Below are 22239 nucleotides of genomic sequence, written 5' to 3'. Positions count from 1 at the left end.
CCCCGGGTTCACATTTACAACCCTAGCCACCAGCAAATCACTCCAATTTCACATTTAACACCCCAACACACACAATATTGCCTTATTCGCTATTTTTTTTTTGAAGTTCCTTATTGGCTATTTATAGCAGACATTTATAGCGTACCTGGAAAAGATTTACCCGTGCGAGTATAAGTACCCCACGTCTGGCCCAGGCGGAACCCACAACCTAAAGCGGGCAAAACCGTCCGCACACGACTCGCGGATGGAGAGAGAGCGAGAGAGTAGGGGAGGAGAGAGAGGAGGGAAAAAATTGAAGTAGTAGAAACCCCCGTTCGTCTCTATCGCCAAAACTTCCCCCCAAACTACCCACCCAAAGCTTTCGTGCTCCCGTCTCCCCCCACGAGCCCCCCCTCCCGAAACCCTAACCACCTTCCCCGGCTAGATCCTTCCACCGTCCCCCGATTGGGACGGCGCCCGAGCCCTCCCCGCTGATGGCGTCGGGGGGCGCGCAGATGGAAGTCGAGCGGCGGCTGCGCGACGTCGCCGCGCGCTTCGTCTCGCTCCCGGAGTCCAACAAGGAGCTGCAAGCGTTGCTCGAGGTGAGCGCCCCGTCGAATTCGAATCACTGTTTTTCTTGGGGGTTGCCTTCGCTGTTGGTATCATTGTTCTCGTTTCCGTCGATATTTTATACTTTTTAGATAAGGTTGGAGATTTATCGCCTCCCGGCCCCTGCGTAGAATCACTGTTTTTGCCTTCGCTATTATCACTGTTTCTGTTAGGTAGGAGTGGTCACAAGGGCCGAATTACCCGTGCGGTGGTACTATTTATTTAGCGTTGGATTGTATCTGTGCTCTGTAGTCTACCCTAACTGGTTAGTTACAGGGAGTGGTTGCTATTTTGATTGCTAGACTGAATACTCACAATTGATGTTTCGTTTGTGCAGGAAGCTGAGATCTGGTTGTCCAGGGTGGACCAGTCGCCACCCGATAGCATGCGCACTGCTATTCGGCCCATGATGGATGCTTTGGTCAGAGAGGATCTGCTAAACCACCCTCATCCAGGGGTTAAGGTTGGTATAGCATGTTGCCTAACCGAGGTTACCAGGGTCTCTGCACCAGATCCCCCTTATGACGACGATGTGATGAGGGTGAGTCTTCTCATGATGAACTCTTGTCATGATGAAATATTGTACCTGGCGGCTTACCCTTCTCCTATTTACTTGGCGGCTTCAGGGTGTGTTCACAGTGGTTGTGGATGCTTTCGGCAAGCTGGATGATACCAAAAGCCCATTGTTTGCAAAGCGAGTTTCAATGTTGGAAACCATCGCCAAGGTCAGGTCTTGCGTCCTAATGTTGGACCTTGACTGTGACGACTTGATCCAGGAAACATTCACACACTTTTTCAGGATCATAAGGTGTGGAACATGTTTTTCTCTTCTTTTTAGTTTCATAGCTTCTGTATATGTTATTTTGTGTGGGGAATAGCTTCTTTACATGTTGTTTTGTGTTCTTCTGTGGGGAATAGCTTCTGTATAAGTTGACTATGGTAGATACCAAATGGACTAGTGAGAAGACATGGTGTAGTTGTTGTCTTCACTTTTGGAAGTAACATGGGGAATGTCAAATGGATTAGGGAGAGGAAATAACATAGTTGTTGTCTTTACTTTGAAAGTTGTATCAATGATGTCAAATGGACCAGGGAGAGGATACAGCACAGTTGTGGTGACGTTGAGAGATCCCTAGAGATTACTGTCACTCATACGACATGATTATAGATGTAGAGTGTACACTGTACTACTTTTCTGTGGAGCACGTTATACAACAATACATATTCTTTGGTGTTGAATGTTATAATGTTTTAATTGGATTTGGTTATGACGTTTCAATGACCTGAAATCGCCAACTTATTGGTTGTGCTGTCCCTAACACTGAATACATCAGTATTTACTTCTTTACTATTCTCCTACAGTGACATTTTTACAGATATATCCTTGTCAATAATTTTTATTTTGGTGATTAGATTATTGATCACATCTGCTTACCTAGATTTGTCAAAATTCCATCATATTCTACCCTAATGATTAGCTTTAAAATCACTTGTTTGAAAAACTGAGGTCAAGTTGATCCCAGCCCATGTCACAAACAATGATAACTCCATCAAACCTTTTTTGTTTCCTTGTTCTCCATTTGTTGGTTTGGAACTCGTTACCATTTTAACTCCCAAAACAAGTTTTCAAAATACCCATGATTATTTCTATTGCTGCAAGATGTCAGTGCTTTTCTTTATGGATTGACGATTTATTTTCAATTGGGAACTCCGCAGTCACAGCAGATTGCTACAAGAATTCACTATTTATGTGTGCGTGCGTATTTTCTTGTGCTTATTCTCTCCATATATGACATGGGCGCGTTCTGTGTAGTTTAGTTCTGTTATTATTGCTAATTGCATTTTTATTTCTAATCACATTCATCTACTTTCTTTATTTATTTCAGCCCAACACTTCAAGAAAGTGTCATCACCTCTATGGAAACTATAATGATGTTTGTAATCCAGGAGAGTGAGCCTGTCCATCCAGGTCTGGCATCTTGCCTCCTTCAGAATCTTAAAAAGGAAAGGAAGGTAAGCGCATCGATACATTATTAGCATTACTGGACATAAAATTCTTACCATCTTCACTAAGCCTTTTCAACTTGACATTCCAGGATTCTCATCTAGCATCTTATCGGCTTGCAAAGAGGATAACACGTCTTTGTCCTGAAAAATTAAAGCCGGCATTTGCTGAGTTACTTCAGGGCACTCCCTTAGATGAGTACAGCAAAGTTGTTGCATCTTCGGTAGAAAGTTCTTCAGATGCTGGAAGAGACAACAACATTGATGCTGTTGAAAATGACACGGTCAGTTGAACTTGCTAACGTAGTAACAGTTGATGACACCTATTCAAAATTCTACGAATATATTTTGGAAATTCATTTGAACTAGTGGGGCAAACAGGGGTCCAGGGGTGCGAATTTTCTTCTAGATTCTTTTAAATTATTTTGATATTTGTAGCTGTCAGGCTTGTTGCTCACTGGTTGTAATATAATATGTTCATGCGATCTGGGTACTTGTAGTGGTAGGAGGGGCATAAACTGTTTTGACTTTTGACAGGTATCCAGTGTCAGTTTTGCTTAAGAAGTACTGCAGTTTAGTTCAAAATATCAGATTGTCCTGTGAAGGGATTGTGGACACCTTCAAGTCTCCCTTTTGACTCCCAGTTATATCTGCCAGAATAGGTTTAACTTTGTGATTGTAAAGAACAGTTTGGTGATTATACTAGATTTCACGGTGTTATTCAGATATGTTATTCACTGAGAGTATCTTGACATATGTTAAAGATGTTTTGGTTTCTGCTAGTGTCAATAGCATGATGCATGATTTGGTTTGTGGTACAGCCTATAACATTTTGTAGAAGTGTTTGTTTTGCTCATTGTCTAAAATATGAGATTATTAGCCAGAGTGAGTTTTGATAGACATGCAGTATATTTCGGCCACGGTGATTATTAAATTCTATGTTCTAACTATGTAGGTAGCTGACAAAAATGTATCTCAGATGGTTGTTTCTGATGAGTCACCTGAGTTTCTGCTTTCGATATTAAGTATCTAGAGTTCTAGAAAGTAAGATATATATCATAACTGTGCATATTTTCTATATTTCAGGAATCTTCAAAGTCAGAGAAAGATGGACAAGATGGAAGTCCTACAAACAGTACTCCAAATGGATTAGCTTCTTCTGAACAGAAATCTGAACTGCCTACTGATGATAAGAAAACAGCAGTTTCTGATGACAAGGGGGCACCAGAACCAGTCACCGCAGAGACCGAAAAGCTATCTGGTGTCAACTCAAAGAAAAGCAGTAAGGTTGGCACTTCCACTGACTCCAAGGTGACTGAACATTCTAAGGTTGCTAGCGATAACCAGGACCTTGCATCTGGGGAGCTGTCACCAGGGGCAAATGGTGGCAATAATAAGCAGACGGTAGAGGCTTGCAACAAAGCGACAGATGATACGTCAAAGCCTCTTGATAGTACACCTGCTGATGACACATCAAAGCCTGCTGATAGTACACCTGCTGTAGATAAACCAAAGCGAGACCGGCCTCCTGCAGTAAAGTCACAGGAGAAGAAGCCTGTTGGGAAGAGTCAAGGATCAGGTCTAGAATCTAAAGAAGTCCGCTCAGGCAGTACTTCTGGTGGAAGACCTGCAAGAAGACCCGCTAAAGATAACAAATTATCATCAAGAAAGTCCAGTGAAGAAGAATCTTCAAAGAAGCAACCAACGGCCAGTTCCGATCTGCCGAAAGAGGACACTCCCTCTGACGAAGACACTGATGAAGATCTCAGGTTGAAGGTAATTTTCTTGCTACCAGTAGACATATTCAGGTGTTTACTTTGCACATAAGTCATGCATGGGTATTGATTGCTGAAGGTTGGATTTCTGCTTTGCCTATTTATGTTTCATGTTTACATGATTTTACAATCCTAAGGTGGTTTGGAGAAGTGTCATATCTCATGACCAGTTTATAATATTTCTATAGCCATTGTCTGATGGTAACTATGTTTTTTTACTTTTCTATTTCTTTTGTTTAACATAATATTTTTTCTGAATGGTAATGGCATTGTGTAACCATGTATGCTCTAGTTTTGTTCAAATTTATAGAGCTTTAGTTCCATCAGCAGTATTAATCTTTAATAGGCAGCTGATATTTTGAGCATGTTATAATGATCTAACTTGGTTATCTGCAATAACTATTTTATTGGAATCTAGGAAATGGCGTCTCCTAAATCATCGACCAAGACGGGAAAAAGCAAAGGCCAACCAGGGGACAGTGGAGTGTCAAAAAGGAAACTTGTGCAGGAAGCTGAAGAGGTATACACACTTTTATTAATTACTACCCCGTCTTCCCATAATGTAAGACATTTTTTTGACACTACACAAGTGTCAAAAAACGTCTTACATTATGGGACGGAGGGAGTAGAATACTAGTGATGGTGAATAGTCTTATGATCTGATTCCCTTTTTCTGTTGTTAACGCCTTTTCCATGCTATTGGACAGGTTCCTCAGTCAAAGAAGACCAAAGTTTTTGATGGGAGCCTTGTTGGCTCAAGAATCAAAGTGTGGTGGCCTGATGACAAAAAGTGAGTGCTGCAACAATGTTACATGTTTCCTTGGTGTAGGATTGTTCCTGCCATTGTCAGTTTGTAGTTTTTATTTCTGAGCAAGATTTGTAAGCCAACACTTCTTTGTCGAGCTATATAAATATTTATTTGTCCTTGCTTTAACTTTCTGCATGCATAGTTATGTCATTTCCTCAACAAGTTAAGTTAGCCAGTTGTTTGGTTAGTTTTGAATCTGTTTCTTGCTCTGCAGGTTCTATAAGGGTGCTGTTAAGTCATTTGACGCTTCTGCAAAAAAGCACAAGGTGCACATTCAGTAGAAGGGCACTATTTGCCATCTCCATGTTTCTTCCTTTGGGTTGTCCATGAGCTACTAACAAGATGTCTTCCCTTTCTGTTATGTTACTTCTGGCATTCAGGTTGTGTATGATGACGGTGATATTGAACATCTGCAACTTAAGAATGAAAGATGGGAGTTCATTGATGAGGTATGCCTCGTGCAGCCTGACGCGGTGATGCTGCTATTATCCTCTTTTGTTCCTGTCTAATTTGTCTGCTATCCTGCAGGAGCAAGACGAGAATCCTAATGCAGCATCTGATATGTAAGCATAATATTGTACTCTGCACCTTCTATATGCTTTACGTTTAGCTGACAATTGACATTTTAGCACTGAAAACTTTGTATGTATGGTCCATTCATATAGAACTGCAATCTCCGCCATCTCATTATCTTAGAACTGACGTGACTCACTGCGGTTAGTAAACTCAAAATAAGGTGCTGTAGCATGCATGCATTTGGTTTTCCAAAGCACCAATATTGTCTAAATCATCAAGACTTAGGTGGATCCTTAGATCTGTGCTTGTCTGGACGGCTCTCATTGGTTGTTAATCTCCAATTTTATTTCTTTAGCATGACAATCTGAGTATGCTGTTGATCTATGATTTCCTGGTTTGTACTAACATTGAGTTTCTGCTCATTTGAAGCAGGTCTCGTGGTAGGAGAGGCAAGCAGGACAGCACTGGTGACAGCAATCCTTCCAGGAAAAGAGGGCGTCCGAAAGTTGTGCGTGAGGATAGCCCTGTGACTTCAGCCAAATCGAAGGTGAAGACTGCAGAAAAGGATGCTGAAGGTGGGGGGAGGTGGCCTCGATCTGCTGGCAAGGGAAGCAGCAAGGATGAGGCTGGCGGCAAGACTCCAAAAGGCGCAAGCGCTGTGAAAGCTTCTGATGGATCCAAGAGCAACGGTCTTTCAGGCAAACGGAAGCCCAAGGAGAAAGTACCAGAGTCATCTGATGAAGAGGAGGAAGAAGAAGAGCCGGTGTCTGCTAAGGCGTCCACAGGGAAGAAGCGCAGAAGGACGATGCTCAACTAGTTGCTCTACTGCTGAACCAGCTAGCTAATAGTTGTAGCTAGTCTCCTGATTAGTAGCTGTAATGTTTTAGGCTTTACTTTTGTTTGCGTGTGGTCGGCGTTGAAACCTCTTTGGAAGATTGGATGCCATGCTTGCTTTGGTTCAAGCCGTTTTATTATTGCATTGTGATGTTTATGTAGTAGTTGGGTTACCTTGCTATCTGAGTTCACTTTGTAGTACCAAATATAAATGAAGAAAGTCTTGAAGGGAGGAGCCCATTGTATTTTCGAGTTCTTTTTACAGTCATTTTCTATCGACTTCATTGCTTTGGTTCAAGTTGTCTCTTTTCTCCACGTGTGGTGAAATTTTGCTCCCTTCAGGTATCTTGCCCTGTTACACGGCCCAAAGCAGTGCTTTGTTGCCCGGATCGTTTGTACTGGCTATGAAGCATATTGTTGTTGATCGCCTTTTATAGATAGCTTAGAGCAACTCCAACGGGGCGATCCAAATGGACACGAATTTTGTCCGTTTTTCGTCCGTTTGGGTCGTCCGTTCGCCTAGTGGACATGAGGCGGACACGCACGGTCTGCGGATGCACCCAACGCGCTGCTCGTGGATGACCCAAAGCGGACAAGCAAGATGTAGATTTCCTCCTTGCGCCGCCGCGTTCCTTTGTCGCCATAGCCTGCACTGGGAGCATACGAGATCAAGGTGGGCGGGCGGAGTGGACGGCCAGCTCCGACGGCGACCTCCCCACCCTTGCTTCCACGCACCGCCGTCCACGTCGTCGAATTGGATTCGGTGTAGAGGTCCCTGGCGGCGACGGCGGCCGCGGCGGAGGGCCGGCCTGCGGGTGAGGCAGGCGCGAGGGCCGGCGGGGGACGGCGCGATGGACCGGGCGGAGGGGAAGTTTAGGCGGAGGAAGGCGATGAGGAAGAAGAAGCAAGCGGCGGCGAGCTGGAGGACGCGGCTGGAGGAGGAGGCAGAGGCGGGGTGGGGGTCGCGGCAGCCGCCGCCTGAGAAGAGATGCATCAGCGCCGACAGGGAGTTGCTGCTGGTGCGGCTGTGGGAGGAGGCGGAGGTGGGGTGGGGGTCGCGGCTGGGTGGTTTTCTCGCTCGGTCACTGATACGTGGGCCCAGGGGCGGACACGAGAGGGAAGCAGCAGACGAGAGCGGACGACGAGAGCGCCCGCTTTTGTCCGCGCGGATCCATTTGCGGCCCATTTTTACGTTCAGTTTGGGTCGGGAGGGCAGACAAAAGGGACAGCAGGCGGACACGGGCGTCCGTTTGGGTCGCCCCGTTGAGCCAACTTTTATATCCGGATAACCCAAACGGATAAAATGGGTAGCCCCATTGGAGTTACTCTTACTGTGTTATGCTGTCATGTGGCCACCATAAAAGATACCCGTAGATTCACATTTAAAAACCTATCTGCCACCGAAACTATCCTACACATAAAATTCACATTTACAACCTCGGCAACCTCTGAGATCGCCCTCAACTTTTCATTCGCCTAGCAAGCACAAATTCTCTCTCTCTCTCTCCCTCTCTCAAAAAAAAAAGAAGAAAAAAGAAAAAAAAGCAAGCACAAATATCACCATGAACATTCATGTTCACACATTATTTTCTTGGGTCTTTTGTATGTTGGCGGAGACAGGTAAACTTCTCTGTATATATCCATATATATACTTGTCCTTAACGTTCTCCTTACATCTTAATACATAAGCATACACTATGGTGTACGTTTATAAAATAAATCTAAGGCTAAAGGGAAATGGTGATACAATTCGGTTTTAAAATCATCTCTTCCATGCAAACAACTTCATATGTGCCCCCCCTCCCTCCCCACCCAAAAAAGCTTATTTGTTCATATGATTGATACCATTATTTTGTATGTGTCAATGTATTGTTGCACGATCTCTCGGTTCTGCTAGCCTTAGAAATTTGTGAAAAGCAAGCTACTCATACATATGATTTGTTGCTTTGATTGTGGATGACATGACAACATGTGAAAGTATGATTTGTAAACAAGGATATTAAAAACAGAGCCATAGCACATATGCTCCCTAGAGAACAATAAATGATTCTTTTTCATATGAGTGATCTAGAACTTTTGTACAGGGTAACACGAAAGAGGATCACATTAGTATTTGCCTGGAATGTGATGTCAGGTACACTAGCTACAAACTTGGAGAAGAATCGGTGTCATATTAGTACGCATGCAACATGTGGTGTGCGGGCGGAAAGATGAATCATCCTTTCATGCTTTGCTGGCCTGCCCAAACACCGTGATTTTGTGGGACACAATGAAAGACCAGTGGCCACTTCCAAACATGAGAGATATTACATGTATGGGCGAACAATGGTTCCTTCACCTGCTTGTTGATCAACAGGACCACGTTCGGCACATGCTCATTTTGGTGTTGTGGTGGGTTCAGCATCCCATAATGAATTGGCGCATGCTAAACCTATTCCACCGACGGAGATATCTTTGATTATGTATGCATCTATTTTAATTCTTTGCCCCAAATAGCTCGAATGGGAGTGAAAGAGGTGATCAAAGGGAAGTCTCATATGTTGATGGAACCGCCGTCTAAGCAAGTTCGCCCATCGCTGCCTCGGCTACCGTGGCCCGCTCCGCCGCTGGGGTGGGTAGTGTGGTCCGTCAATGGTTCTTTTTGTGCTGAAGACGTTGCGTAGGGTCGGGCACGATTTTGCGGTATGATAAGAGCGACGTTATCTATGTTGCATACAGGCGTATTTTTCACGATAATGAGGCTCTTGAAGCGGAACTGCATGCGATCATGGAGGGAGTAAATCTCCTATCCAGCGTTCAAATCTCCTAGTCCAGCTTCAATCGGATTGTGCAGTCGTGTTGTCGGCACTAGCAAATGAGTCTCTCGACAAATGAGCATATGGTCACCTCTTGGCGGAGATTAAAGGTTTAATGGATAATAGGGTGTTTATTTTGGTGATAGTTTCTCGTGATCAAAACGAAGTTGCACATTGTAGATCTGGGGATAGAACCGTGTGCTGGCTTAACCAATCCCCACATTTTGTTTTCAAACTTGTTGCTAATGATTGTACCTCTGTGAGCTTGAAATGAAACATCCTTTTCCCTCGCAGAAAGAAAGTAAGAGGATCACATTAACTAAGTTTAACTATCCAGACGTGTCCAACACGCATGTATACGAAAGGTTGGAGATATCGTAATTGTGATCGCTAGGTGTTATAAATGTCTCGTTCGTGTATGTATTTAATCAACATTTATAATGGCCCAAGCCGACAATAATTATTATAAATATGTGTTTGGAATAGTTGCATGCCATTTTTATGGCCATTAAATGCTCCCGCGTATCTTTGGCATCTTAATATGAAAAATAATTTAAAAAACCCTTGATATACGTTAGATGTGGCGTTATTTTTGCACCCTATCATTTAAAATGAAACAAAATCGCACTTGCAACCCTTGCTGCCACAAAAATGCCATGGGTTCATATTTAAATCCCGACCTGCCACAGAAATACCCTAGATTTACACCTACAACCCTACCCCCACCTAAAATACACTATACTCACATTTAAAATCCTACATGCAGTAAACATATTCTAGACTCGCATTTTAGACCCTAGCCACCATATTTTTGCACATACAAGCCACAAACATCTTATATCACCTTGGGTTAACATTTTGCCACCCTAGCCGCCACAAAAGATAACCCTACTTCATATTTAAGAGCCCACCCGCTACTTATTTTCTACAGTCAATCTTTTGTAGGAACTTAGATTATAAAGGGAAAATTCAAGATGCAAGAACACTCCTTAAACCGCAGTCATAGCCTTTTATTCCCATCCATTCATTTGAAATAAAATCACATTACAAACCAAAAACCATTAAAATTAACCCGAGCCCTAGCAAACACAAATATCATTGGAAACATCCATTTATTATTTCTTTGAGTGTTGTATATGTTGGCGAACCGCTAGTATAGGTCCAGTCCATATATGTACAACTATACATACTGGTATTAAATCTTATGTAGACCTCCCATTATTTGTAGGCAGTCAACCTTCTTTTTCTTCTTCCTACTTTCTCCTCTATGCAAACAACTTCATATGTGTTCATATGGTTCATACCATTATTTTACATGTGTTAAAGTATTGATGTACGATTTCTCTTGGCTATATTGGCTTTAGAAAGCCTTGTAAAAAACAAGTAATTCATACATATGACAAATAGTAGCTTTGTCGCTTTGGTTGCCGATGATAGGACAATAAGTGAAAGAATAACTTATAAATGTGGATATTAAAAACAGAGCCCGAGTGGATATGTTCCCTAATGAACAACAAATGATAAATGGTTCTTTTTCATATGAGCGCTTTAGACTTTTGTACAATGCAACATGAAAGAGGATCACATTAACTAAGTTAAACTATTCAGAGGTGTCCAACACATGTGTGTCCGAAAGATTGGACATATCGTAATTGTGGCGGCTAGGTGTTATAAATGTCCCCTTCATGTGTGTACTTAATAGACCTCTATGATGACCAAAGAAGATAACAATTATTATGAATATGCTTTCAAAGGAGTTGTGTGTCATTATTATTGCCATAATATGCCCCATGTATCTTTGGCAACTTAATACGGAAAATTAACGCAAAATAGCCCTCCGTAAACACTAGATGTGACCTTAGTTTCTCAACCCATTGGTTAAAATAAAAAAGTCACACTTGCAACACTAGATGCCACAAAAATGCCATGGGATCATATTCAAACCCCTCTCACCACAAATTTACATCTACAATCGTACCCCACCTCAAATATACTATATTCACATTAAAACCCTACTTGCCACCAAAAATACACTAGACTCACATTTTACACTCTAGTAGTCACAAAAAAGTTTGTATATACAGACCCGAAAACATCAGAGATCACCTTGGGTTAACATTTGCAAGCCTAGCCGCCACCAAAGATAACCTAACTTCATGTTTATAACCCTACCCGCCAACTATTTTTGCATCTCTTATCTTTTGTGGACACTTATAGTATATAGGGAAAATTCATCCTAAAAGAACCCTGCGTAGATCATAGCCATCGCCTTTTATTATCACCCATTATTTTTTAAAATATCGCATTACAACAGAAAAGCCACTAAAACTACCCCGGGCCCTAGCAAGCAAAAATACCATCTTGAACATTCATGTCCCATTATTATTTTCTTGGGTCCTGTGTATGTTGGCGGAGGATGACCAATCTGTTTGTATAGGTTCATACATGTACTTGTACTTTATGTTCTCCTTACATCTTAAGGCATACTATGTCCTTTATGGTGTATGTTTATAGTATAAACTAACACTAAAGGGGAACAACTATTGTGGCGCCCCAACTTAATCGTGCACTAATCATACTGGCAAATGCGCATGATCAAGATCATAGACTCACGGGAAGATATCAGAACACAACTCTAGACACAATGTAAAGTTATACAAGCTTTATATTACAAGCCAGGGGCCTCGAGGGTAAGATCGAGTACAAACGAGTCAGCGGAAGCAACAATATCTGAGTACCGACATAAGATAAACAAGTCTACCTTAAGAAGGCTAGCACAAACAACAACAACGATCGAAAGGGAAAGGCCTCCTGCCTGGGAGCCTCCTATCTAATCATGGTCGTCGGCGGTCTTCACGTAGTAGTAGGCTCCTTCAGGGTAGTAGTAGCACTACAGAAAAAAGACACATCCGTGACATTTTGTCCCGAACAAGAACTTTTTCTGTCATGGTTATGACACTTCTATGACGATAATTGTGACAAAAACACGTATCATCATAGATGTGGTGGGCTCCTACTTCTATGACAAAAAATAATGATAGAAAATGGGATTTTCATCCTGGGCGGGCCGGGGATGCACCTGCATGACATTCTTTGGGCCGTCGATGACATAAAAAATCATGGTAGAATTGAGGGCGAGGAAATTTTTGCGGAGTTCCCGGTTACTGTGGGTGGTCGGGCCGAGCAATGCAGTGTGGTTTGCACGTTTCTCTCTCGTATGCGCATGTGGTGCGAGCCGTGTTCGCTAGCTATAACCGAACCCGAGCGAGCTGTGAACCCGAGAGATCGCACTCCTACGTAAGTACTGAAGCTGATCGATCGATCCCTTCGCTGCTAACTGAAACCGACCGACTCCACTGCTAACTAAACCCAATCGATCACGCTGCTACTACTTACTGAAGCCGATCGAACCCCAGTGCGAGACATAGCTAGCCGGTTGGGTTGCCTCTGGATGAACAGTGTCGTTGCTACCGCGCGCGCGATATACGTAGAACGAGTCGAGATGTGGTGAGTCGAGCCGGTTGGGTTGGATGTGGATGAACAGTTCCTGGTGGGGGTTGGATGAACATGACCCCGTCCGTGTGTAGGCGGTTGCCGCTAGATGAACAGGACCCCGTGGTAGTACGCGGTTGCTGCTGGATGAACATGACCCCGTGGTAGTACGAAGTTGCAGTGGATGAACAAGACCCCGAGGAGGCCCCCACACACCCAACCGGTTGGGATGGATGAACAGGACCCCGTGGAGGCTGGATGAACAGTAGCCAGTGGATGAACAGTGGCTGATGAGGCTGGAAAAAGTCGACGGTGGATGAAGAGTAGCCCACGGAGTCCCATTTTGCGGTACACCACACACCCCTCCAATGAGCAGGACCCCGTTTTGACCGTAGGCGATTGGACAGAAGTCCATTTCCTCCGTTTTGCAGTATGCCAGACCCCTTCTGATGAATAGGACCCCATTTCGACCATAGGCAGTTGGAGAGAAGTCTGTTTCCTCTGTTTTGCGGTACGCCAGACCCCTCCCGATGAACAGGACCCCGTTTCGACCGTAGGCGGTTGAAGAGAACTCTGTTTCCTCCATTTTGCGAGATGCGAGACCCCGAGTCGATGAACAGGACCCAGTTTGGACTGTTCCATCCAAGTCGGTTGGCTCCCGATGAACATGACGCATTCCGACCCAGTCGCTTGCCTCTCGATGAACATAACGGGATTTCCTCCGTTTCGACCCAACCAGTTGGCTGCCGATGAACAGGACGCGCGGCTTCCTATTTAATGTCGAGTGTTTTCGAGATGTTGGTTGGGGCGGCCGCAGGATCTGTCGGGTGAACATGAACTTGCTTTGTCTCGCCTGCCGACTGGAAAGCGGACTCAGATGCTGGTTTCTTAGAACGAAGCAAATCATTCGAATCAACATTCTTCTTGTACTCTTCCAACTCGACCATTGCCATCTACTCATCAACGATTTTAGACCCCTGCTGAAGACACTCCTCGGCTCTTTGACTATTCACCGTAATTGTGATTACGCCCTTGGGTCCGGGCATCTTCAGCTTGAGGTACACGTAACATGGACGAGCCATGAAACGTGCATAGGTCGGTCGACCAAGGATAGCATGGCACTGTGAAAGTCCACCACTTCCAACGTCAATTTCTCCTTCCGAAAATTCTTTGAATCACCAAAACCACATCAAGAGCAATTTGATTGAGTAATTTTGCCTTCTTCCCCAGAATGACTCCGTGGAACTGCATGTTACTCTCGCCGAGTCAGCGGAATGCCCATTTCCTTCAAGGTTTCAGCGTAGAGTATGTTCAAACTACTCCCGCCGTCCATGAGGACCTTGCGCAACCGAGTGCCTCCCACAACTGGATGCACCACTAGCGCTTGCCGCCTAGGGGTAGCTACGTGAGCTGGGTGGTCCGACTGATCGAAGGTTATGGGAGTCTTCGACCACTTGAGATATGTCGTAGTCGCTGGGATAGCCATATTCACCTCTCGGTTGATGACTTTCAATCGGCTTTTGCTCTCAACATCAGCGAAAATCACCAGAGTGGCACTGACTTTGGGGTAATCCTCAGCTTTCTCTTCGTCGTCATCCTTATCCAAGCCTTTTTCACTCGGCTGGCCTTCACGAAACTGCTGAATCAGGAATCTGCACTGTCGAGTGGTATGCTTGGGTAAAATCAGATTACCCTCCTCATCTTTCTTCATGTATATGGCACATGGAAGATCCAGAACGTCCTGGACCGACTGAACTCTCTTCTTCTTAGGAGCCCACTGCTCCTTGGCCTTCCCCTTGAACTTGCCCTGAGTGGCAATTGCTGCCGCTTCTGCTTTACCAGTGGCCTCAGCTTTATGCTTCTGTTTCTGACTGGGATTGGTGTTGTTGGTGTTGTGCTCATTAGCCTTTCCTTTGACGATGCAGAGGTGGTCTTATTCTTTGCCATTCGCATACCGAGTGGCAATCTCCATCATTTGGTTCATGGTCAGGGTCCCAGACCGCCCAAACTTCAGGATGAGCTCTCTGTACCTGATGCCTTCTTTGAAGGCACAAACTGCTTGATGCTCTGTAACATTCTCCACCACATGGTGAAGTGTGATCCAATGCTGGATGTAATCTCTCAAAATTTCACTTGGCATCTAGACACAGTGTTGCAATTCGGTCAGCCCGGAAGGACGCTTGCAAGTGCCTTCAAACGTTTTAATGAACACTCGGGCCAAGTCTTCCCAGCAATATATGCTGGCAGGAGCCAACTGGATCAACCACGCCCGGGCTGATCCCTCAAGCATCAAGGGAAAATGCTTCATGGCAACATAATCATTGCCTCCGCCAATCCGTACAACCACTCGGTAGTCTTCTAACCACGTGTCTGGCTTTAACTCGCCAGTGAACTTGTTCACGCCCGTGGCCAACCTGAAATTGGGTGGTATCTCAGTTGCTCGTATGGCCCTACTGAAACACTCGGGCCCAGAGACAAACACACCACTTCCACTTGAACGATCTCTATACAGACCCTCTCGGTGAGCCCTGCCTCTGTCAACCAGATTGTGCACAAGGACTGATCTTGCATTCAACCTTGGATCTCGTGGGTCGAGTGGTTCCCTCTACTCGTCGCTGAATGGGCGCCTGTCGTCGGATCACCGGGGCAAATACGAACCACCCCTCCAAGGGGGCGTCAGCACTCGACGGCGGTCATCACGGGGGTGCTGAGCAGCAAACTATCTGCGGTATTGATCCAGGTACTGATCTTGATAGTACCCACGATCTTCACGGTGCGGGGGCGATCTTGGGTTGTGAGCCGACTGGACTGTCTCTACTGTGACGGATTTGCTGTGAATCCTATTGCGTGACTGGGAAACAGCCGAATCTGCTCCCCAGCCGCTCTGAGTAATGCTCGAATTTGCTCAAGACCCCTTCCGGCGTCGGATCAAGATGGTTGGATCGAATCGGCAATCCTCGCAGCTGCTGCTACATTCTGGATCGGAGTGCGGAATACATGATACTCATTTTGTGATCCACTCGGGAACAGTTGCTGCTGCCGTCGGTTGGGATTCGGGGGCTGTCTGCGAGCATGGTCTTCAAGTGACTTCTGGAGATCCTCCAGACGCGCGCGCAACCAGAGTGGCTATGCGCACGACCTCCAGAGCCTGGGCTTCGGCGGTCTCCCCGGCGGCAGGGGTCTGAAGGACCTGCTCGTTCCTGCGCTGCAACTCTTCTCTTTGTTCCGCGGTGAGGGCTTGCCGGTAGTACTCGTCGTGGCACTGCGACGGACCACCGCTTTTGCCTCCGCCACGGGGAAATCCAGGTGGGCTACGTTGGAAGCCGATCACGAGGACTTCTGCCACCGGGTCATTGCTTTCACACTTGGAAGGCAAATCCGAGTGATCCAGCAAGGGATCAAACAAGCCATAGAGGGACTAGCTCGTCGGCTCAATTGCCGTGATCTGCAAGGTGGATGACTGACATTTCACCCACCGCTGGAGCCGAGAGCGCATGATCGCTTGCGGCGGCGGGCAGCGAGGAGGGAAAATGCCGCCGGAACCGACTAATACTGAGTTGACAGCTGCCGGAGGAGGACGCCATAGGAACTTGCACGGAATTGCGCCGCCCCGCAAATAGGGAGCGCCTCGATGTCCAGAGGGGCTTTCTAGAGCCACGTCGAGTCGTCGGCGACAATACTGAGAGCACCGAGACGGATCTCGCGGCCCAAGGACAGTCTGCCGCCAGAAACCATGATGGAGGAGTTCGAAGAATGCAACCTCGCCAGAAGTTGCTTAGCACCTACCCCATGGTGGGCGCCAAGTGTCACGGGAATAGATCTGACAGTAGAGGTTAGGGGTACATAGGAGAGGGAAGAGCCTAGCTTTGACGAAGTTGTACACTTGGATGTACGAGTTCGGGCCCCTCTCGGAGGAGGTAAAGACCCCATGTCTCGGTGCTGCCGGAGCTTTGTTGTATGGAGTGTTGAGTTACACGGGGTGTGAACCCTTGTGCAAGAGCAGAGGGGTGGCTTATATAGAGTCCGCTGACCCCTCATCGACCTCCTGAAAGCACAAGTGCTCCCTAGGTGGTTTTGGTAATTAATGTCAACATATCCCTTGTTGGACTAACACTTTTATCTAGTATGTTTCATATAAGTTCAACAATGGAGTGGCATGGACTAAAGGATGTGGGAACTCCTTCAAGATGCTAAGGACAAAGGATTGGCTCAAGCTTCAAGCTCAAGACTCTTCATTTTACATTTTAGTGATCCAAGATCACATTGAGCCTATAGGAAAAGCCAATAATATCAAGGAGGGATGAGGTGTTGCTTAATGAGCCTCTTGCTTCAAGTGCTTAGTGATATGCTCCAAATACCCTCAACTACTTTCCCACTTCCACACATATGTCCTAAAACCTAAAGTCAAACTCGGCACCACCGAGTTTGGATGTCTTAGCCACTGCCACAAACCATAGGCAAATCGGTCTCACCGATGGGGATCTTGGTCTCAACGAGATGGGATTGTAATCTCTCTGTGTATGTCCATTATCAAAATCGGTCTCACCGAGTTTGAGCAATCGGTACTACCGAGATTGCAATGCAAACTTTCTGGTTGACTCATTATCAAAATCGGTCCCACCGAGTTTGAGTAATCGGTCCAACCGAGTTTGCCTGACCAACTCTCTGGTTAGCTAATCAACAAAATCGGTCTCACCGAGTTTGTGTAATCGGTCTCACCGAGATTACGTTATGCCCTAATCCTAACCATATCGGTCCTACCGAGTTGCATTTCGGTCCCACCGAAAATCCTAACGGTCACTAGATTTGCTAAATCGGTCTGACTGAGTCTGTTGAATCGGTCCCACCGAGTTTGGTAAATTGTGTGTAACAGTTAGATTTTGTGTGGAGGCTATATATACCCCTCCACCTCCTCTTCATTCGTGAAGAGAGCCATCAGATTGAACCTACACTTTCAGCATCCTATCTCTGAGAGAGAACCACCTACTCATGTGTTGAGGCCAAGATATTCCATTCCTACCATATGAATCTTGATCTCTAGCCTTCCCCAAGTTGCTTTCCACTCAAATCCTCTTTCCACCAGATCCAAATCCTATGAGAGAGAGTTGAGTGTTAGGGAGACTATCATTTGAAGCACAAGAGCAAGGAGTGCATCATCAACGCACCATTTGTTACTTCTTGGAGAGTGGTGTCTCCTAGATTGGCTAGGTGTCACTTGGGAGCCTCCGACAAGATTGTGGAGTTGAACCAAGGAGTTTGTAAGGGCAAGGAGATCGCCTACTTCATGAAGATCTACCGCTAGTGAGGCAAGTCCTTCATGGGCGACGACCATGGTGGGATAGACAAGGTTGCTTCTTCGTGGACCCTTCGTGGGTGGAGCCCTCCATGGACTCGCGCAACCATTACCCTTCGTGGGTTGAAGTCTCCATCAACGTGGATGTACGATAGCACCACCTATCGGAACCACGCCAAAAACATCCGTGTCTCCAATTGCGTTTCAATCCTCCAAAACCCTTCCCTTTACATTATTGCAAGTTGCATGCTTTAATTTCCGCTGCTCATATACTCTTTGCATGCTTGCTTGTTATGTGTTGTGAATGTTAAACTTGTGCCTAAACTCCACTTAAACTTTAAGAACTTAAAAACTGCAACTTTGGTACTTAGTGTCTAATCACCCCCCTCTAGACACCTCTTCTCAAGGTCCTACAAGTGGTATCAGAGCATTGGTCTCCATTGCCTTGGTTTAATCACCATTGGAGGAAGATGGATGAGTCTACTTTGGGGAGTCTTAGACATAGAGTGCCTATTCTTGATGGAGAGTATTTTCATGAGTGGAAAAATGAGATGCCTGTAATTTTCAATCAATATCATTTAAACAAGTACATTGCTAGCCCTTGTGCACCTTATGTTGACCCTATGCATCCAACCCATGATGAGTCAATTGACATGGTTAGGAATCTTAGAACTGCCGAACTTATCATTAGAGGATTGCCTAGAAACTTGATTGGATGTTTGCCTACTTTTAAGTGTGCCTATACTATATGGAAATTTCTTGAGGAACGATTTCCAGATTATTCTTTGAAAAATCTTGATGAAATTCTCCATAAGTCTATTGCTTTGAGTAAAATGAATACTAGTGATCCTATGTTTGGTGATCGTCTATTTGAGCTTACAAACCTTATGCGTGCCAAAGGAAATGTTGGTATTATTAGTGATATTATTTCCGAAGCTATAAAAATTCATAGACAAGATCATTGTCAAACTCACTCTAACGAATCACCCTCTCTAGGATTTGATCCACCACATGACGATGTTGAACATGGATACTATGATGAGGATGATGATAGTGACTTCGACCTTGATGATGCAATGAGACATTTTGGTCTTATGGCAAATCTTCGGGGATATATGTCAGGAGGAAAGGAATGGGTTCTTGATAGTGGATGTACCAATCACATGACCGGAGATAAAGACATGTTTCATGAGCTTGCTGATAATGATAGTCCTCGAAAGTATGTCACTTTCGGTGACAACTCAAAGGGTAAGGTGGTTGGCCTCAGTTAGGTGGCCATATCACATGATAGCTCCATACAAAATGTTATGCTTGTTGAATCTCTTGGATACAACTTACTTTTAGTATCTAGACTTGCTGATTTCGGTTTCAATGTCCTATTTACTGAAGTTGATTGCCAAGTGTTTCGTCGAGACAATCATAAGATGGTCTTTACCGGTGTACGTAGAGGTGATCTATACATTGTTGATTTCACTAAAAAGGCTCAACCTAAAACTTTCTTCATTGCTAAATCCTCAAAAGGCTGGTTATGGCATAGACGATTAGGTCATGTTGGTATGCGAAACCTTGACAAGCTTATTAAGGGAAATCACATCCTTGGAGTTAATGATGTCATTTTTGATAAGGATAGACTTTGCAGTGCTTGTCAAGCAGGTAAACAGGTTGGAGGAAGGCATCCCATGAAGAACATCATGACCACAAAGAGGCCACTTGAGCTACTTCACATGGATCTCTTTGGTCCCAACTCCTACAAGAGTCTCGGTGGAAATTCTTTTGGTCTAGTTATAGTTGATGATTTTTCAAGATTTACGTGGGTGTTCTTTCTCGATGATAAATCGCAGGTTCAGAAGATCTTCAAAAACTTCGCTAGGAAGGCCCAAAATCAATTTTAAGTGAAGATCAAGAAGGTTCGCAGCGACGACGGAACAGAGTTCAAGAACGCAAATGTGGACACCTTTCTTGACGAAGAAGGGATTTCACACGAGTTCTCGGCTACGTACACACCTCAACAAAATGGAGTTATTGAGAGGAAGAACCGTACGCTCATCGAAATGGCGAGAACGATGCTTGATGAGTACAAGACGCCGAAGCACTTTTGGGCAGAAGCGGTTGATACAGCTTGTCATACAACAAATCGCTTGTATCTTCACAAGCTACTCGGCAAGACGACATACGAGCTCCTCACCGGTAACAAACCCCAAGTTGGATACTTTCGAGTATTCAGCTCAAAGTGCTACATTCTTGATAAGCATCATCGTTCTAAATTTGCTCCTAAGTCTCATGAAGGTTTCCTACTAGGTTATGGCTCAAACTCTCACACTTACCGTGTCTACAACAATTTCACCCGAAAGGTTGAAGATACGGTAGATGTGAAGTTTGATGAATCTAACGGCTCGCAAATAGAGCAACCGCCAATTGATGTAGGAGACAAAGATCCTTCAGAAGCAATCCAAGACTTGTCTATTGGCAAGGTTCGTCCAACGGAGGTGAAGGAGAGTACCTCGTCCGTCCAAGTGGAAGCTTCTACTTCACGACAAGGTGAACCAAGAGTTGATACGGAAGCATCCACAAGTGGGACACACCAAGATAAAGAAAATGAGGAAGTGCATCAAGATGAACGTCAACAACCTCCTTCTCCACCACGACAAGAGAACGGCAACGCCAACAATGAAGAAGGCTAAGAAGAAGAACAAGATGAAGAAGAAGTTCAACCAAGAAACAAGCAAAAGCTTTCACGAGTTCGAGCAAGAATTGCTAAACACTATCCCGTCGAGCAAATCTACAATGATATTCAAACCGGGAGAATCACTCGCTCTAAAACTCGTTTAGCTAACTTTTGTGAAAACTATTCTTTCATCTCTAGCATTGAACCTATGAAGGTCGAAGCAGCATTGGAAGATCCGCATTGGATAAATGCTATGCATGAAGAGCTACACAACTTTGAGAGGAACCAAGTTTGGACATTGGTTGAGAAGCCCGACAACAACCACAACATCATCGGTACCAAATGGGTGTTTCGCAACAAGCAAGATGAAGATGGACAAGTAGTTCGCAACAAAGCACGTTCGTCGCCCAAGGCTACACACAAGTCGAAGGTATGGACTATGGTGAGACTTATGCTCCCGTTGCTAGACTTGAGTCCATTCGCATCTTACTTGCCTATGCTAATCACCATGATATCACCTTGTACCAAATGGACATTAAAAGTGCTTTTCTAAATGGTGAAATAGAGGAGGAAGTTTATGTTAAATAACCTCCCGGCTTTGTCAATCCTAAGAAACCCAATCATGTTTACAAACTTCACAAAGCTCTTTATGGTCTTAAACAAGCTCCTAGAGCATGGTATAAATGCTTGACCAAGTTCCTTATTGAAAAAGGCTTTGAAATTGGGAAAATTGATTCAACACTTTTTACTAAAAGGGTTAATGGAGAACTATTTGTGTGCCAAATCTATGTTGATGATATTATATTTGGTTCAACTAACCGTCATTTTGGTGAAAAGTTTGGGAAGCTAATGTCGGAGAAGTTTGAGATGTCAATGATGAGTGAACTCAAATTCTTTCTTGGGTTGCAAATCAAGCAAACTAAGGAAGGTACTTTTGTTTCTCAAACGAAGTACACCAAGGACCTATTCAAGAAGTTCAACATGCAAGAATGCAAAGGTATGTCTACACCCATGCCTACTAGTGGACATCTTGACTTGACCAAAGATGGTGAACCAGTTGATCAAAAGGTTTATCGCTCTATGATTGGTTCATTGTTATATCTATGTGCTTCACGTCCCGATATCATGCTAAGTGTGTGCATGTGTGCACGATATCAAGCTGCTCCTAAAGAATGTCATCTTAAGGCCGTGAAAAGGATAGTGAGATACTTAATCCATACACCAAATTTTGACATTTGGTATCCTAAGAGGGCCTCTTTCGATCTTGTTGGCTACTCCGACTCGGACTATGCCGGAGACAAGGTTGATAGAAAGTCCACTTCGGGTACTTGTCAATTTCTTGGTAGATCTCTTATGTCTTGGTCCTCCAAGAAACAAAACTCGGTATCCTTATCCACGGCCGAAGCGGAATACATTGCCGCTGGTTCATGTTGTGCTCAATTACTTTGGATGACCCAAACTCTTAAAGA

General features: G+C 44.7%; 1 protein-coding gene across 2 annotated transcripts; it reads left to right on the top strand.

Moving 5' to 3' along the window:
- The first annotated feature begins 262 nt into the window (after positions 1-262).
- LOC119364811 (nucleolar protein dao-5-like) lies at positions 263-6777 on the top strand. 2 transcript variants are annotated; one of them, XM_037630345.1, is made up of 12 exons: positions 263-581; positions 926-1129; positions 1215-1396; positions 2475-2601; positions 2685-2876; positions 3679-4368; positions 4786-4887; positions 5075-5157; positions 5390-5441; positions 5556-5624; positions 5704-5738; positions 6121-6777. In XM_037630345.1, the coding sequence occupies exons 1-12, from the start codon at positions 474-476 to the stop codon at positions 6506-6508; spliced, it is 2232 nt and encodes a 743-aa protein (XP_037486242.1). In that variant the 5' UTR covers positions 263-473; the 3' UTR covers positions 6509-6777. The 2 variants fall into 2 exon arrangements, with proteins under 2 accessions (XP_037486242.1, XP_037486243.1); XM_037630346.1 differs by having other exon boundaries at positions 268-581; positions 6124-6777.
- The last annotated feature ends 15462 nt before the right edge of the window (positions 6778-22239 follow it).

The sequence above is a fragment of the Triticum dicoccoides genome, chromosome 2B, assembly GCF_002162155.2.
Source record: "Triticum dicoccoides isolate Atlit2015 ecotype Zavitan chromosome 2B, WEW_v2.0, whole genome shotgun sequence".
NCBI lineage: Eukaryota > Viridiplantae > Streptophyta > Magnoliopsida > Poales > Poaceae > Triticum > Triticum dicoccoides.
This window is presented reverse-complemented; position numbering and strand designations above follow the sequence as displayed.